The sequence below is a fragment of the Aulonocara sp. 'chitande type north' Nkhata Bay genome, linkage group LG3 (genome assembly GCF_057382095.1).
Source record: "Aulonocara sp. 'chitande type north' Nkhata Bay isolate Kocher_YH1m ecotype deep benthic linkage group LG3, A_spYH_male_GT1.1, whole genome shotgun sequence".
Taxonomy (NCBI): domain Eukaryota; kingdom Metazoa; phylum Chordata; class Actinopteri; order Cichliformes; family Cichlidae; genus Aulonocara; species Aulonocara sp. 'chitande type north' Nkhata Bay.
In genome coordinates this window covers 18,917,921-18,929,228 of record NC_141346.1, presented here as the reverse complement: position 1 = coordinate 18,929,228, position 11,308 = coordinate 18,917,921, and the positions used below count along the sequence as shown (strand labels likewise).

The 11,308-nt window shown below is 52.6% G+C and overlaps 1 protein-coding gene across 1 annotated transcript; it reads right to left on the bottom strand.

Moving 5' to 3' along the window:
- Positions 1 to 298: 298 nt before the first annotated feature.
- LOC147334352 (uncharacterized) lies at positions 299 to 10,136 on the bottom strand. The gene is made up of 3 exons (XM_086285912.1): positions 8,723 to 10,136; positions 456 to 595; positions 299 to 361 (listed from the first exon to the last, which is right to left on the bottom strand). The coding sequence occupies exons 1-3, from the start codon at positions 10,134 to 10,136 to the stop codon at positions 299 to 301; spliced, it is 1,617 nt and encodes a 538-aa protein (XP_086142038.1).
- Positions 10,137 to 11,308: the final 1,172 nt, after the last annotated feature.

Genomic DNA, 11,308 nt, shown 5'->3' with positions numbered 1-11,308 from the left:
CTCACAAACAGGCCACAGACGGTCAGGGTGGGCAACCTTACATCATCTGCTATCCCCATTAACACAGGACTTCCGCATGGCTGCATTCTTAGTCCAGCTCTTTTCACCTAATTCACACACAACTGCAAACCCATCCACTCCTCTTCTAACACCATAGTGAAGTTTGCTGATGACACTACAATAGTGGGGAGGATTTCAGACAACTACGAGTCTCACTACAGAGAGGACGTACAACATCAAATCGAATGATGTGGAAACAACGACCTTTTTAGACTACAGGAGAGCCAAGAAAACAACATTACCACCCCTCCACATAAATGGTGAGGAAGTTGAGAGGGGGAATGACATTAAATTCCTGGGCCTACACATAATAGTCCATGTGAGATCTTTTGTTAACACATCCCACTTAGTGAAGAAGACACAACAGAGACTCTTCTTCCTAAGAAAACATTTACAGAAGCGTCCTCTGTCACTGTATCACAGTGTGGTACTTCAGCTGCACTGGAGAAAACCGTCAAGCTCTGACCCGGACTGTCGAAACTGCCCAGGGGATCATTGGAACCAAACTCCCGAATCTTGACACCATTTATGCTAGCTGTTTACAGAAGCGAGTTAGCTGCATCATCAAGGACCCAACCCATCCAGGTCACAGACTTTTTGTACCCCTCCCATCGGGGAAGAGATATAGGGCAATCAGAACCCGCACAAACAGACTAAAGAACAGCTTTTTCACCAGAGCTGTAGCCTGTGTCACCCCTCCCCCAACACACAATAGCTAACTCTCTCTCTCTTTCTCCTTACCCTATATCATGTCTACTGCTAATGTACAAAGTCCTTTACTGGGCATTGTTCTGTCCCAAGCAACCCAGATAGCAAGGAGACATTGAACTCCTTGAATCGCTACCTTATCGTGGTGGAGGGGTTTGTGTGTCCCAGGGATCCCAGGGGCTATGTTGTCTGGGGGCTTTTGCCCCCTGGTAGGGTCTCCCATGGCAAACTGGTCCTGGGTGAGGGACCAGACAAAGAGCGATTCAGAAGACCCCCATGAAAAGAATATCGAGGGAACAGTTTACCCTGCCCGGGATAGGGTTACCGGGGCCCCGCCCTGGAGCCAGGCCCGGGGAGGGTGCCCGAGGGCGAGCGTCTGGTGGCCGGGCCTTAGTCCATGGGGCCCGGCCGGGCACAGCCCGAAGAGGAGACATGGGCCCATCCTCCCGCAGGCCCACCACCCGCAGGAGGCGCCATAGGGGTCGGGTGCATTGTGAGCCGGGTGGCGGCCAGGAGCGGAGGCCCTGGCGGACCGACCCCCGGCTGCCAAGACTGGCAATAGGGACATGGAATGTCACCTCTCTGGTGGGGAAGGAGCCTGAGTTGGTGCGTGAGGTTGAGAGGTACCGGCTAGATATAGTTGGGCTCACCTCTACGCATTGCCTGGGCTCTGGAACCAGTCTCCTGGAGAGGGGCTGGACTCTGTCTCAGTCTGGAGTTGCCCCTGGTGAGAGGCGGCGGGCTGGGGTGGGTATTCTTATATCCCCTCGGCTTGCTGCCGGTACGTTGGGGTTTTTCCCGGTGGACGAGAGGGTTTGTTCCCTGCGCCTTAGGGTCGGGGAACGGGTCCTGACTGTCATCTGCGCTTATGCGCCGAGTGGCAGTTCGGAGTACCCAGCCTTCTTAGAGTCCCTGGGGGGGGGTGCTGGAAGGTGCTCCACCTGGAGACTCTGTTGTCCTGCTGGGAGACTTCAATGCTCACGTGGGTAACGACAGCGAGACCTGGAGGGGCGTGATTGGGAGGAACGGCCTCCCTGATCTGAACCCGAGCGGTGCTTTGTTATTGGACTTCTGTGCTAATCACAGTTTGGCCATAACGAACACCCTGTTCGAACATAAGAGTGTCCATAAGTGCACGTGGCACCAGGATGCTCTAGGCCGTAGGTCGATTTTGTAATCGTATCACCAGACCTGCGACCATATGTTCTGGACACTCGGGTAAAGAGAGGGGCTGAGCTGTCAACTGATCACCACCTGGTGGTGAGTTGGATCAGGTGGCGGGGGAGGACGCTGGACAGACCTGGTGCACCTAAACGCGTAGTGAGGGTGTGCTGGGAACGTCTAGCAGAGGCCCCAGTCCGCGAGATCTTCAACGCACACCTCCGGCAGAGCTTCAACAGCATTCCGAGGGAGACTGGGGACATTGAGTCCGAATGGACCATGTTCAGCGTCTCCATTGCCGAAGCTGCTGCATTGAGCTGCGGCCGCAAGGTGGTTGGTGCCTGCCGTGGTGGTAATCCCCGAACCAAATGGTGGACACCAGAGGTGAAGGGAGCCACCAGGCTGAAGAAGGAGGCCTATCGGGCTTGGTTAGCCTGTGGGACTCCGGAGGCAGCCGACAGGTATCGACAGGCCAAGCGGAATGCGGCTCGGGCAGTGGCTGAAGCAAAAACTCGGGTGTGGGAGGAGTTCGGAGAGGCCATGGAAAAAGACTTTCGGACTGCCTCGAAGAGATTCTGGCAAACCGTCAGGCGTCTCAGGAGGGGAAAGCGGTGCTCTACCTGCACTGTGTATAGTGCTGGCGGAGCGCTGTTGACGTCGACTGAGAAAATTGTCGGGCGGTGGAAGGAATACTTCGAGGACCTCCTTAATCCCACTGACACGTCTTCCGGGGAGGAAGCAGAGTCTGGGGATGAGGGGTGTGACCCGCCAATTTCCGGGGGCGAGGTCACTGAGGCAGTTAAACAACTCCTTGGTGGCAGAGCCCCTGGTGTTGATGAGGTCCGCCCCGAGTTCCTGAAGGCTCTGGACGTTGTAGGGCTGTCTTGGTTGACACGTCTCTGCAATGTTGCGTGGAGATCAGGGGCAGTACCTGTGGACTGGCAGACCGGGGTGGTGGTCCCCATCTTCAAGAAGGGGGACCGGAGGGTGTGTTCCAACTACAGGGGGATCACACTCCTCAGCCTCCCCGGGAAAGTCTATGCCAGGGTGCTGGAGAGGAGGGTTCGTCCGCTAGTCGAACCTCGGATACAGGAGGAACAATGCGGTTTTCGTCCTGGTCGCGGAACACTGGACCAGCTCTTTGTCCTCTCGAGGATACTTGAGGGTGCATGGGAGTTTGCCCAACCAGTCTACATGTGTTTTGTGGACCTGGAGAAGGCATTCGACCGTGTCCCTCGGGGCGTCCTGTGGGAGGTGTTGCGCGAGTATGGGGTGTCTGGCCCATTGCTACGGGCCATTCAATCCCTATACAACCGTTGCAAGAGCTTGGTTCGCATTGCCGGCAATAAGTCGGACTCGTTCCCGGTGGGTGATGGGCTCCGCCAGGGCTGCCCTTTGTCTCCGGTTCTGTTCATAATTTTTATGGACAGGATTTCTAGGCGCAGCCAAGTGGCGGAGGGCTTTCGCTTTGGTGGCCTCAGAATCTCATCTCTGATTTTTGCGGATGATGTGGTTCTGTTGGCTTCATCGGGTGAGGGCCTCCAGCTCGCACTGGAGCGGTTCGCAGCCGAGTGTAACGCAGCGGGAATGAGGATCAGCACCTCCAAATCTGAGGCCATGGTTCTCAGCCGGAAAAGGGTGGAGTGCCCACTCCGGGTCGGGGATGAGTTCCTGCCCCAAGTGGAGGAGTTCAAGTATCTCGGGGTCTTGTTCGCGAGTGATGGGAGAAGGGAGCTGGAGATCGACAGACGGATTGGGGCTGCGGCTGCAGTAATGCGGACGCTGCACCGGTCAGTCGTGGTGAAGAGGGAGCTGAGTGTAAAAGCGAAGCTCTCAATTTACCGGTCGATCTACGTCCCTACCCTCACCTATGGCCACGAGCTGTGGGTAGTGACCGAAAGAACGAGATCGCGGATACAAGCGGCGGAAATGAGCTTCCTCCGAAGGGTGGCTGGCCTCTCCCTTAGAGATAGGGTGAGAAGTTCGGCCATCCGGGAGGGGCTTAGAGTAGAGCAGCTGCTGCTCCACATCGAAAGGAGCCAGCTGAGGTGGTTCGGGCATCTGGCAAGGATGCCCCCTGGGCGCCTCCTGGGCGAGGTGTTCCAGGCATGTCCCACCGGGAGGAGGCCCCGGGGCAGACCCAGGACACGCTGGAGAGATTATATCTCTCGGCTGGCCTGGGAACGCCTTGGTATTCCCCCGGACAAGCTGGAGGAGGTGGCTGGGGAGAGGGAGGTCTGGACCTCTTTGCTTAGGCTGCTACCCCCGCGACCCGACCTCGGATAAGCGGATGAAGATGGATGGATGGATGGATGGATGGATAGTAAAAAAAATAATAAATAAATATATAAAAATATACAGAGTTGAATATGTGCAAAACAAGTGGCATTTATATACAGTGTGTAGTGCATAGTGTTGAAGTTCCAGTAGTGAAGCTGAGGTGTCTATGACGTGTTCAGCAGTCTGATGGCCTGATGGAAGAAGCTGTCTCTCAGTCTGCTGGTTCGGGACCGGATGCTCCAGAACCTCCTTCCTGATGGAAGCAGTCTGAACAGTTTATGGCTGGGGTGACTGGAGTCCTTGATGATCCTCCCTGCTTTCCTCAGGCACCGCTTCCTGTAGATGTCTTGGAGGGAGGGAAGCTCACCTCCAATTATCCGTTCAGAGCACCGCACTACTCGCTGGAGAGCTTTGCAGTTGTAGGCGGTGCTGTTGCCATACCAGGTGGTGATGCATCCAGTGAGTATGCTCTCAATGGCACAGTGATAGAAGGTCCTGAGGATGCGGGGGCTCATGCCGAATCTTTTCAGTCTCCTGAGAAAGAAGAGGTGCTGCTGCGCCTTCTTCACTGTTTTGTTTGTGTGTACTGACCACGTAAGATCCTCAGCCAGATGTACTCCAAGGAAACGGAAGCTGCTCACTCTCTCCACAGCAGCGCCGTTGATGGTGATGGGGGTGTGTACTTCTCTGCACCTCCGGAAGTCCACTATCAACTCCTTTGTCTTTGCGACGTTGAGGGTGAGATGGTTGTCTTGACACCAGTGGGTCAGGGCGCTGACATCCTCCCTGTAAGCCGTCTCATCACCGTTGGTGATAAGACCCACCACTGTAGTGTCGTCCGCAAACTTCACAATGATGTTGGAGTTGTCAGTGGCTGTGCAGTCGTAGGTGTAGAGTGAGTACAGGAGAGGGCTCAGTACACACCCCTGTGGAGCACCAGTGTTCAGTGTGATGGGGGATGAGGTGATGCTGCCCAGTCTGACCACTTGGCGTCTGTCAGAAGGGAAGCTAAGGATCCAGCTGCAGAGGGAGCTGCTCAGTCCTAGATCCTGCAGTTTCCTGTCCAGCTTCGAGGGAACGATGGTATTGAATGCTGAGCTGTAATCTACAAACAGCATTCTCACATACGTGTCTCTCTTCTCCAGGTGTGACAGGGCAGTATGTAGTGTCAGGGCTATGGCATCATCAGTGGACCTGTTGTGGCGGTATGCGAACTGTAGAGGGTCCAGTGAGTCGGGTAGTGCAGAGCGGATGAAGTCCCTGACCAGCTTCTCGAAGCATTTGCTCACGATGGGGGTCAGGGCTACAGGTCGCCAGTCGTTCAATGAGGAGATGGTGGAGGATTTGGGTACAGGGACGATGGTGGCCATTTTGAAGCAGGCTGGGACTACAGACAGAGAGAGGGAAAGGTTGAAGATGTGTGTGAACACTCCAGCCAGCTGAGCCACGCATGACTTGAGGACGCGGCCGGGAATCCCGTCCGGGCCAGTAGCTTTGCGCGCGCTCACCTTCCTGAAGCACCTCCGCACATCCTCCTCAGACACAGTGTGCACACTGACGTCATCCGCGGTGCGCACACTGTCCGGTCTCATGGTGTTCGCTGTGTCGAATCTAGCGTAGAATACGTTTAGATCCTCACACAGAGAGGCCGTGGTCTGCGGTGTGCTGGTTTTCCCTCTAAAGTCTGCGATCGTGTTTAGTCCCTGCCACATACTCCGAGGGTTGTCAAACTGTTGCTCCACCCTGTCCCTGTACTCACGTTTGGCTGCTTTGATCGTCTTCCGGAGTTGGTAATGTGCGTGTTTGTAGTCCGATGTGTTCGCGGAGGCAAAGGCGGTGTTCCGTGCCGCCAGTGCCGCGCGAACATCTCCGTTAATCCAGGGTTTTTGATTTGGGAAGGATTTAACTGTTCTGGATGGGACGACATCTTCCACGCATTTCCTGATAAATCCACAGACTGAGTCTGTGTATTCATCAATGTCTTTTGCGGCTACGTGAAACATTTCCCAGTCCACGTGATCAAAACAGTCCCGCAGCGCAGACTCCGATTGGTCCGTCCAACAGTGCACCGGAGACAACAGTTTCTGCACGGCACTCTCAGCTGTATCAGGTAAGAATGTAAGAATTTAGTTATTTGTTATTTGAAGGTCGACGTATGTATGATATCACTAAAGCTAACTTAAACAGAAGGAGAAAAGTATAAATTTCACAGTCAATACCAACTCTGAACAAAGAAAATATTTTTCTTTGTTCATACATTCATGTCTTTTTGTTGTAAAGCTACGAGAGTGCTTTTGTTTGCCCTGCGGTCGACTTGCCCACCATGTACCTCGACTCTCGCTGCTGTATGCAGAGTTAATTCCCTCAAACGATTTGCAAATGTAAACATAAAGTTGCCTCTACAAATGTACACAATGTGTGTTACATTGGAAGATTTGACTGTGCCGGCTTCCATTTATAAACACGCGAAAGAGTCGCATGAGACCAATGACTGTAGCATTGCCTGAGACCGAATGATCACGTGACATGCCCACGTGACTTTCCGTTTCTGTGATAATGAATGCTCTCCCTACCTGGAACTTATCTTGAATATCATGTTTTTCCTCTTTTTATTGACATTGGGGTTTGTTTTTTTTTCATTTTCTCATTTCAGATCAGTAAAATACAATCCATCCATAAACAAGTAAGATACTCGTGTCTTCAAATTATTGTCAGTTTTTAACCATTTTTGTGTGATGTTGTACATTTTACTGTAACTTAAAGCAAAATAAGCAAAAAACACAATGCAGTTCAATACTAATGTTTTGTTTTCTTTTAGACCAAATCCCTTATACAGTTACAGACTCTGATGATGAGCAACCTCCAAAATCAAAGGCCGCACGTGTGAAAGTACCAGGTAATAATGTAATGTTTAGTGTGTGTGTATGTGTCTGTGTGTGTGAGAGAGAGAGAGAACAGGAACCTTTGTAGACGAGTTGTAGGTCATTTTTAATTTTTTAAACATTTTTTCTAAACAGGCTCCAACACTCTGCAGTCTGCCCCCCAACCCACTACTAGCAACCATCATGATGCCACGGCCAGCTACTGGCTCCTTTCGCCAACCTACACAGCTATGCAACCTCCGCAGCAAATAGTCTGCGTTCAGTGCCTTCTCTAACGGCAGTATGCTTTGAAACAATGAGCTGCATCACAATTTCATTGTAATCTTAACTTCAAAACACTAATTTATGCTGCTGAATATCATCATATTTTGCTTTTTTAGATTCTGGAGAGTCTGATACAAGGTCTAAAATGTTGTACTTTGACAGTACAACATATAAATGAAATGAGGATTTCATTTATATGTAAAAGGCTAAATTGTAAACAGTTTTAACAGATTGTACCACTTAAACCTGAATGCAAAATGTGAAGCCATCACCTATGGGATATTTTTTTTCTCATCACAATGCTCATCCAGTTTATCACAAGCCAGTATTCTTTGTGTTATTGTTCTTTTCAACAGATGCAGCCTTCCAAAAACTTATAATCATGACAACATGTCACGGCGAGTGAGGTGAGCCGTGTGGAGGAAATGAAGGAGGATCCAAACGCAGGCAGTCGTGAGGGTGTGAAGGTGGTTTATTAAACACAAAAGGAAAAGGACAAACGGCGAACGGAGCAATGACTAACTATACTGGGATAAACTAAACTACAGAACACAAACCTTAATGAGAACGACCAGAGGAGAATGATGATGGACAGCAGGGAGAACACACGGGTGAGACATAGTAGATACACAGATGAGGCAGGGTGGAATACACAGACGGACCAGCAACAACAATGACGGAAGACATGACTTAAATACACAGAGAACCACAGGGGAATTACACACAGGTGGTGGACACAGCTGGGAATAATCAACAAGACGAGACAAAGGTAAAACTGAAGACACTCACATGAGACCCAGACCTTCACAATAAAACAGGAAATGAGAACACCACACCAAGACGCAGACCTGACACTGAGAGACAGACAGGAAATGACATATGAAACTAAACCCACATCGTAAACCCAGATAAACAGAAACATGGAACTCTAATAATAGAAATCATAATCATCACCATAACATGACAAGAGAACAAGAACACAATCCCTGATGCAAACTTAAATCAAAACACAATAAACTCAAAATACTGGGTCCAACGGACCCAGAACCGTGACAGTACCCCCCCTCAAAGGGCTGGCTCCCGACAGCCCCAAACAAAAAGCACAAGCACCAAGCCAGGGCGGGCGGAGGGGGCCCAGGAAGGAGGGCCCGAAACAGAAAAAACCAGGAGCACGAGAGTCCAGAACCAAAACACGACTGTTCACCAGTCCACAACACAGTCAGGGGGCCGACCATGCACACAGCAACGGCAGCGACGGGCAAACAGTTCCGGGGGCCGACCGTGCACACGGCGACGGGCAAACAGTTCCGGGGGCCGACCGTGCACACGGCAACGGCGGCGACGGGCAAACAGTTCTGGAGGCCGACCACTTGGAAGGTAGTGGCGGCCACCGAGCAGGTCCGGAGGACGGCCGCGATGCCAGCGGCGGCGAAGAACTCTTTCCGGAGGCCGTCCCTGAAGGTCATGATGCCATCTTAGAGGCCCGGAAAACGGCCGGCAGAGGCGAGGCAGAACGGGTCGAGCTGGCTCCGACGGCGGTGTGGCAACCGCAGGATCAGACGAGGCCGGACCAGACGAGACTGAGGTTGAAGCGGAGGCCGGACCAGACGAGACTGAGGTTGAAGCCGGGCCAGACGAGACAGAGGCGGAGGCCGGACCAGACGAGACAGAGGCGGAGGCCGGACCAGGCGTGGATGATGGCAGCGGGACGGCTGCGGAACCTGACGGCAGCGGGACGGCTGCGGAACCTGACGGCAGAGGGACGGCTGCGGAACCTGACGGCAGCGACGCTGCAGGCGGTGATGCGAATGGCGATGATGTGAATGCTGTAGGCGGTGGTGTGAATGCTGCAGGTGATGATGTAGAGATGTGCTGGCTGGGTCCTCCAGGACCGTCAGCAGGTGTGAGGATGTGCTGGCTGGGTCCCCCAGGACCCTCAGCTAACGAGGCGTGGTGCTGGGTGGGCTCCTCGGGCCCTCCAGCAGACGACACTTGAGGCTGGCTGGGTTCTCCCAAACCCCCAGCAGAAGACACTTGAGGCTGGCTGGGTTCTCCCGAACCCCCAGCAGACGAAACTTGAGGCTGGCTGGGTTCTCCCGAACCCCCAGCAGACGAAACTTGAGGCTGGCTGGGTTCTCCCGAACCCCCAGCAGACGAAACTTGAGGCTGGACGGGCTTCTCGGGCCCCCCAGCTGAGATTGACAGCTGAATGGGTCCCTCTGGTCCTCCAGCAGAGGACAGGGGTAGAGGGGCGGACTCACTGGAGCTCTCAGCAGGGGATGACGGCTGAGACTGCTCAGTAAAGTCCTCTAATGAAGCCACTGGTGCTAGCATCTCGACCTCTAGGGGTCCAGAGGTGGCTGGTGACTGGCACCCAGCCTCTGGGGAGGCCCTAGAGGGAGCAACTGTCTCTGAGATGGCCAGTTTAACTGAACCAGTTAAAGTCTGTGTGAAGTGTGTTCCCTGCTTGTAATGAGGCTGTGAGGATAAAGGCTGGGTAAAAGAGTGGACAGGCTGCTGAACTGGTGGCAACTGAGCTACAGGTAGCAAAGTAGTAACAGGTGGTGGAGTGGCTGGCTGAACTGATAAGGCTGATGAATCTCTTGCCAACGGAGCTATTGACTGGGCTATGGACTGTAACATGGTGTCTACTGGGTCTGACTGTGACTGTAATGGAGGTGATGATTGAGTGGCTGACTGAGTTAGCGACTGCTGGGAAGCTAACCGAGCTACCGGCTGAGCAGCTGACTCAACGAACACAGCCCCGGTATGAACAGTCATATGAACTGGTGAAACAGACAGAGCGTCTTTTCCACTCACCACAGCCGGCAGTTCTGAAGTCCTATTCTCCAGCTGTGGGGCGACGCGCCGATGGCGCGATCGTCGCTTCCTCCCGGGCAAAACCTCCGGCAGGCCGGGCAAAACCTCCGGCGGGCCGGGCAAAACCTCCGGCGTCCGGCTGGGTTGGGAAGCGGTAGCAGCTGGTGGGTGTAGGTGAAGTTCGTGAAGGATGAAGTCTTGCACGAGTGGGTGTAGTGAGTCCAATAGCCAGGGATAATCCGCGAGCAGCTGTTGCAGTCTGACTTCCAGAACGTGGAGGAATGCTTCTCCCTCATGCTCTAGCCACAGGTTGATTATTTTTGAAGCGGAGTTCGTGATGAGGTCCCGAAGCTCCGTGGGTGGGGTGAATGCCGCTGGATCCATATCTGGCTGGTCCGTACTGTCACGGCGAGTGAGGTGAGCCGTGTGGAGGAAATGAAGGAGGTTTATTAAACACAAAAGGAAAAGGACAAACGGCGAACGGAGCAATGACTAACTATACTGGGATAAACTAAACTACAGAACACAAACCTTAATGAGAACGACCAGAGGAGAATGATGATGGACAGCAGGGAGAACACACGGGTGAGACATAGTAGATACACAGATGAGGCAGGGTGGAATACACAGACGGACCAGCAACAACAATGACGGAAGACATGACTTAAATACACAGAGAACCACAGGGGAATTACACACAGGTGGTGGACACAGCTGGGAATAATCAACAAGACAAGACAAAGGTAAAACTGAAGACACTCACATGAGACCCAGACCTTCACAATAAAACAGGAAATGAGAACACCACACCAAGACGCAGACCTGACACTGAGAGACAGACAGGAAATGACATATGAAACTAAACCCACATCGTAAACCCAGATAAACAGAAACATGGAACTCTAATAATAGAAATCATAATCATCACCATAACATGACAAGAGAACAAGAACACAATCCCTGATGCAAACTTAAATCAAAACACAATAAACTCAAAATACTGGGTCCAACGGACCCAGAACCGTGACACAACAGAGCTGATCAGACAAGTCGGGACCCTCCATGAGGAGTTCAGAGCCTTCGGTTAATCCTGCAGCACTGAACCTGTTGATGCTGGGGTATTGCCTCTGGAT